Genomic DNA, 7,728 nt, shown 5'->3' on the forward strand with positions numbered 1-7,728 from the left:
TCCCAAAGAAGTTTTAACTTTAATAAGGGTTGTAAACCAAAGGTCAGGAGGTTCGCTGATACAATATTCTGAAGACATACTCTGATTCCGATGGCATTGGAGTGGTCAGGATGTGTTGCAAAACGCCAACAGGAAATAGAATGTTGATTTTCTAAGATTTGTTTTTTTTTTTGAAGCTTGTTAGATTCATTCCCATCAGGTGGAATGCAGTGCAGTGTCCATCACAGATAAAATTCCACAGCGTGGTCTTTTCCTGCTTCCCTCTTTCTTTATCAGATACACGTACGATCCGTTTAGTTCAACTTAAAATGTACAGAGTATTTCGTCCACACGGACAGCTTGAATAACACACATCGTTACATGACTTCATCCTCTCTGTGAGGGCCTATACTTTAGGTGCTATCAGGCCGGTCTGCATTACAAGTTGTGGGTGTTGCTATTTCAGACATCTAAGGAGTGATGTCATCTAAGGACAGCTGTTCCCTGCACTCCACAGCCTACAGTATCACCTGCCAAAGCTGTAATCATATATATATATATATACAGTTACCAGATCTGGAGCCTACCATTAAAGAGCTGCTCTATAAAACATAAAACACCGTATCTAGGATTAAGAATTCACCACTGTGAGTTTTTATACAGTAGGCCTTTCAGTAAGAAAGCTCTGACTCCAGAAAAGCGGGATTTGGATGAGATGACACCAGTCTTGAAAGACTAACCAAAGGGCAAAGCCTAGCTAGTCATTCTAGATCTATGCTTCGCTTTATCCCTTTGTGAAACTATAGTCCTTGAGAGTTGAGAACCAAGGCTGTGTGTGTGTGTGTGTGTGTGTGTGTGTGTGTGTGTGTGTGTGTGTGTGTGTGTGTGTGTGTGTGTGTGTGTGTGTGTGTGTGTGTGTCGGCTTGTGTGTCCCAGAAAAAAAATGACATACCAAAGCAAAGCCCATTGTACAGATCCATAGTTACACCAAAGGGCTTTAAAATAACTGTTTAAAATAAGGACGTGTGTTTAAACGACATGATGGATTTCTCATTTACACAGAGCAATTTTTCCATTAGGATAATGACTTTCTAATGAGTCACAAATGAAATCTTTCTTTCCTCTAAAGAGAAGCAAACCCTAATGCAATCTTTTCCCTGGCAAACCACCACTAACAGAAATATGTGTGGACTGCGGCTGATAGCAGAAGTGATTCTCTAGAGGGTGGACTGCGGCTGATAGCAGAAGTGATTCTCTAGAGGGTGGACTGCGGCTGATAGCAGAAGTGATTCTCTAGAGGGTGGACTGCGGCTGACAGCAGAAGTGATTCTCTAGAGGGTGGACTGCGGCTGACAGCAGAAGTGATTCTCTAGAGGGTGGACTGCGGCTGATAGCAGAAGTGATTCTCTAGAGGGTGGACTGCGGCTGATAGCAGAAGTGATTCTCTAGAGGGTGGACTGCGGCTGATAGCAGAAGTGATTCTCTAGAGGGTGGACTGCGGCTGATAGCAGAAGTGATTCTCTAGAGGGTGGACTGCGGCTGATAGCAGAAGTGATTCTCTAGAGGGTGGACTGCGGCTGATAGCAGAAGTGATTCTCTAGAGGGTGGACTGCGGCTGATAGCAGAAGTGATTCTCTAGAGGGTGGACTGCGGCTGACAGCAGAAGTGATTCTCTAGAGGGTGGACTGCGGCTGACAGCAGAAGTGATTCTCTAGAGGGTGGACTGCGGCTGATAGCAGAAGTGATTCTCTAGAGGGTGGACTGCGGCTGATAGCAGAAGTGATTCTCTAGAGGGTGGACTGCGGCTGATAGCAGAAGTGATTCTCTAGAAAAGTAATCTTAGGTTGCGTCACGAATGGCACTTTATTCCCTAGTGCCCTACTTTTAACCAGGGCCTGGTCAAAACAAGTGCACTAAATAGGGAATAGGGTGCACTAAATAGGGAATAGGGTGCCTTACACTAACAACCTCCCTCATCTCTTTAACATCTGTCTACTCTCTACAGGAATACCTATGGATCTAGTCGACTGGGCGTACTTATGGAGAAATAACACACACACACACACACGCACGCACACACACACACACACACACACAGACTGGCCACATCTGCTTGTGGCGTGTGTAATCAGGTCCGGTGGGTGTAGAAATATTTCACACCGCGAGTAGGAGAGGTATTCAGGCGTGACCAGGGAATAGCGAGCGCTCCGACACATTGTTATAGATTCATAGTCTCAAATGGCACCCTATTCCCTACATAGTGCACTACTTTAGACCAGAACCCTATGGCACCCTATTCCCTACATAGTGCACTACTTTTGGCCAGAGCTCAGTGTACTACAAAAGGGGGGTAGGGTGACATTTGAAACACATACAGACTCATATTCCTATATCTGGACCGTTTACAGGGGTTGGAATGTTAAGAATGGTGACAGGCAGAGTAACAAACCATTTGTCAGTTTTTAAAATGTTGAAAACCCCAACGTTAGGGTTAAGTGGTTTTATTAAGCTTTTTACTGTTAGATAAACAGAAACGTGAAAAATCCAAACAAATTCCTGCTATCTTAAACAAACCACCTGTCGGGACTCACGGCTATGTCTGGTTCTTGTCTGATATACTGACGTACAAGCCTATCATGAACATTAGTGTGTGTGTGTGTGTGTGTGTGTGTGTGTGTGTGTGTGTGTGTGTGTGTGTGTGTGTGTGTGTGTGTGTGTGTGTGTGTGTGTGTGTGTGTGTGTGTGTGTGTGTGTGTGTGTGTGTGTGTGTGTTAAAACACGAGGCATACAACCACCTCAATCCTCCATAGAACTTAGATTTTGAATTGTTCCTCCTCAGCTGTCCATCTCTGTCTTATTTTACTGCAGAATCACCCATCTTTAAGAATTATCTATCTAACTTTTCTGTGAAGCTTCTCTCCTTCTTCCTTCCTCCTTCTCTCCTTCCTCCTTCCTCTTCCCTCCTTCCTCCTTCTCTCCTTCCTCTTCTCTCCTTCCTCCTTCTCTCCTTCCTCCTTCTGTCCTCCCTCCTTCCTCCTTACTCCTTCCTCTTCTCTCCTTCCTCCTTCTCTCCTTCCTCTTCCCTCCTTCTCTCCTTCCTCTTCTCTCCTTCCTCCTTCTCTCCTTCCTCCTTCTGTCCTCCCTCCTTCCTCCTTACTCCTTACTCCTTCCTCTTCTCTCCTTCCTCCTTCTGTCCTCCCTCCTTCCTCCTTCCTCTTCTCTCCTTCCTCCTTTTGTCCTCTTCCTCCTTCCTCCTTCCTCCTTCCTCTTCTCTCCTTCCTCCTTCTCTCCTCCCTCCTTCTCTCCTTCCTCCTTCTCTCCTTCCTCCTTCTGTCCTCACTCCTTCCTCCTTACTCCTTCCTCTTCTCTCCTTCCTCCTTCACTCCTCCCTACTTCCTCCTTCTCTCCTTCCTCTTCCCTCCTTCCTCCTTCTCTCCTCCCTCCTTCTCTCCTCCCTCCTTCCTCCTTCCTCTTCTCTCCTTCCTCCTTCCTCCTTCTCTCCTCCCTCCTTCCTCTTCCCTCCTTCCTCCTTCCTCCTTCTCTCCTCCCTCCTTCCTCCTTCTCTCCTTCCTCCTTCTCTCCTTCCTCTTCTCTCCTTCCTTCTTCTCTCCTTCTCTCCTCCCTCCTTCCTCTTCCCTCCTTCCTCTTCCCTCTTTCCTCCTACTCTCCTCCCTCCTTCCTCCTTCCTCCTTCTCTCCTTCCTCCTTCCTCCTTCCTCTTCTCTTCTCCCTCTCACTGTTCCCTCGCTCCTTTACAGGCCATTAGCTAGATTTCCATCCGATTGGAGACAGATTTTCATGCAAAAAAATACAAAAAACCATCAAATTGTTTCCATCAAATTGACTTTTTGTGGATAAAAGGCTGTAAGTGAAAACGCAGTGCACATAAAAATGACTTTTGCAGTTAAATTCCCATGTACGAATAAAAAAATACAAGTTAAATGGGTTTCCATCTCTACTGATTGTTCTGTCACAACAGAAATGTCATTATAGGGCTATAGTAAATGTACCCACTCTGATCTCTACGTGCTCTCTAGCCAACAAGTAGCAGATACAGTCCGGGTATAGCCTACACGATGAGATTATTATGGACAAAAGAGAGCGAGATTATTTTAATCTGTCAAATGACAGCCAAGTATTGATCATTCCACTTCATGTTGTGGACAGTGTTGCACACTGCCTGTCTTCTCTTGAGTGCCAGGTCTGCCTACGGCGGCCTTTCTCAATAGCAAGGCTATGCTCTGTACATAGTCAAAGTTTTCCTTAATTTTGGGTCAGTCAGTTATTTAAAATTTTGCTAATGTGTCAAGTAATTATCTTTTTGTTTTCTCATGATTTGGTTGGGTCTAATTGCGTTGCTGTCCTGGGGCTCTGTGGGGTCTGTTTGTGTTTGTGAACAGAGTCCCACGACCAGCTTGCTTAAGGGTGCTCTTCTCCAGGTTCATCTCTCCGTAGGTGATGACTTTGTTATGGAAGGTTTAGGAATCACTTCCTTTCAGGTGGTTGTAGAATCTAATCTCTCTCCCCCTCTCTCCCCCCTCTCTCTCTCTCTCTCTCTCTGTCTGTTTGTCTCTGGATCTCAATCTCTCTCTCTCTCTGTGTCTCTGTCTTTCTCTCTCGGTGTCTCTGTCTCTCTCTCTCTCTCTCTCTCTCTCTCTCTCTCCCTCTATTTCTCCTCCTTTATTTTCTCTCCATGTATAATTTAAGAGATGTGTTTTGACAAATCACAGAGCTCTTTGCATATAGCGGGTATTATTTGTTGTCGTGAATAAATGGGATCCAGCTCCAGATGACTCTTAAACCCACAGTTAGAGGGAACATTATCATGCTAAAGACAACGTTTGCTCTAACAGGTCCTTTGAACAGTCTGTATACACCGCTACACTACATACAAGCGGGCGCTGAGGGGGAAACTCAGTGAATCAACACAGAGCTACATGGCTGCAGTACCCAAGGAGGTTTAGGAGGTAAAGGGGAGTACGATCATGTGGTGTAGAAGACTACATTATCAAATTACCAGTGAACGTAAGTAACGGAGAAATCTGGGATTGAGTCATGGCAGTATACTCCTACGACAGCCACGTCTCAGGGCAAGGGGAAATCCAACGCAGACAAATGAATTAACATAATCTATTGAGGTGTAGTAATCTCTACATAATCTATTGAGGTGTAGTAATCTCTACATAATCTATTGAGGTGTAGTAATCTCTACATAATCTATTGAGGAGTAGTAATCTCTACATAATCTATTGAGGTGTAGTAATCTCTACATAATCTATTGAGGTGTAGTAATCTCTACATAATCTATTGAGGTGCAGTAATCTCTACATAATCTATTGAGGTGTAGTAATAACTACATAATCTATTGGGGAGTAGTAATCTCTACATAATCTATTGAGGTGTAGTAATAACTACATAATCTATTGAGGAGTAGTAATCTCTACATAATCTATTGAGGAGTAGTAATCTCTATTCTAGAATCTCTCATCTATTAGTGTATAGTCAGACTGTCCTTCTTACTTGTAGGGGTCGTTGGGGTCTTGTGGATCGCAGGCCTCCGCGTGTCCGTTACATACACAGCGTCCTCCGATACTGATGTCCTTGATACTGTAGTAGTACTGCAGAGAAACAGGCACATCATGAAGACATCACATCAACGTGATTGTAACTGACTATTGTAGCTTCATTCAGACAGTTTGTCACACAGGTTGATAGGCTGTAGTACGGGACAGTTTCAAGTAAAAGGCCCTTTGAATATAAACAGAATATTTCAATAGGCTCTGACCTCTTTTCTACCTCCTGCCCCCCCACCCTCTCACCCCTTCTCTACCTCCTGCCCCCCCACCTTCTCATCCCTGTACCCATTAGTACCCACCCTGCGTGTGACGGTGGGGTCGCGGAGGGCCTTGCCCATCAGGTGTCCCAGGAGTGTGTTGGTTCTGAGGAAACGGAGGCGGATGTTGGTGGCCTTGGTGAAATCCCTCAGGACTGGAGAGTAGGAGAAGTTCATAGCCCCGGGACGCCCGTTGACTAGAGACACCACCACCTGGGAGAGAGGGACGATGTCACACACACACACACACACACACACACACACACACACACACACACACACACACACACACACACACACACACACACACACACACACACACACACACACACACACACACACACACACACACACACACACATACAGTTGGTGTGTACACACACATGCTGTAACACTCACGTACACACACAGACGTGTGGCACTCATTTACATATGTACGTATTCACACACACACACATACGCACGCACGCACGCACGCACCAACGCACGCACGCACGCACGCACGCACACACACACACCCCTGTACCTCTCCATTCTCCAGGGGTACGATGCGGGAGTATTCAGTGGTACAGATGACGTCGTTGTCAGAGTTGATCCGTTCGGTGGTTTGCTGTCCGAAGCGCTCAATGCAGTCTCTCTTAGAAGCTGTTAAAACACAAACAATACATATAAACACATATAAACACATATAAACACACATAAACACATATAAACACATATAAACACACATAAACACATATAAACACATATAAACACACATAAACACATATAAACACACATAAACACATATAAACACATATAAACACATATAAACACATATAAACACATTTCAACACACATAAACACATATAAACACATATAAACACACATAAACACATATAAACACATAAACACATATAAACACATTTTAACACACATAAACACATATAAACACATATCAACACATATCAACACATAAACACATTTAACACATATTAACACATATAAACACACATAAACACATATAAACACACATAAACACATATAAACACATATAAACACACATAAACACATATAAACACATAAACACATATAAACACATATCAACACATAAACACATTTAACACATATTAACACATATCAACATATAAACACATATAAACACACATAAACACATATAAACACATATCAACACATATCAACACATAAACACATTTAACACATATTAACACATATCAACATATAAACACGTTTAACACATATAAACACATTTAACACATATAAACACATATAAACACATTTAACACATATAAACACATATAAACACATATACACACATTTAACACATATAAACACATATAAACACATTTAACACATATAAACACATATAAACACATTTAACACATATAAACACATATAAACACATATAAACACATATAAACACATATAAACACATTTAACACATATAAACACATATAAACACATATAAACACATATAAACACATATAAACACATATCAACACATATAAACACATATAAACACATATAAACACATATAAACACATATAAACACATATCAACACATATCAACACATATAAACATATAAATACATAGAATTGCTTGATGCAGTCAGAAGCTAAACACAGTACAGTGATATGAGCTGTTGGATATGAGCTGTGTATTGGATATGAGCTATGAGCTGTGTGTTCGATATGAGCTATGAGCTGTGTGTTGGATATGAGCTATGAGCTGTTGGATATGAGCTATGAGCTGTTGGATATGAGCTATGAGCTGTGTATTGGATATGAGCTATGAGCTGTGTGTTGGATATGAGCTATGAGCTGTGTGTTTGATATGAGCTATGAGCTGTTGGATATGAGCTATGAGCTGTGTATTGGATATGAGCTATGAGCTGTGTATTGGATATGAGATATGAG

General features: G+C 42.7%; 1 protein-coding gene across 1 annotated transcript in view; it reads right to left on the reverse strand.

Annotated features, from left to right (window-relative positions):
* LOC139541897 (laminin subunit alpha-5-like) overlaps nt 1-7,728 on the reverse strand; it is a 211,983-nt gene that overhangs the window by 119,360 nt on the left and 84,895 nt on the right. Inside the window, exons 4-6 of the mRNA XM_071346780.1 lie at nt 6,338-6,456; nt 5,854-6,024; nt 5,499-5,596 (exon numbers count right to left, since the gene is read on the reverse strand). Of these exons, the coding sequence (XP_071202881.1) occupies nt 5,499-5,596; nt 5,854-6,024; nt 6,338-6,456 (388 nt within the window). The remainder of the gene's footprint in view (nt 1-5,498; nt 5,597-5,853; nt 6,025-6,337; nt 6,457-7,728) is intronic.

Source organism: Salvelinus alpinus, chromosome 17 (assembly GCF_045679555.1).
Source record: "Salvelinus alpinus chromosome 17, SLU_Salpinus.1, whole genome shotgun sequence".
Classification (NCBI taxonomy): domain Eukaryota; kingdom Metazoa; phylum Chordata; class Actinopteri; order Salmoniformes; family Salmonidae; genus Salvelinus; species Salvelinus alpinus.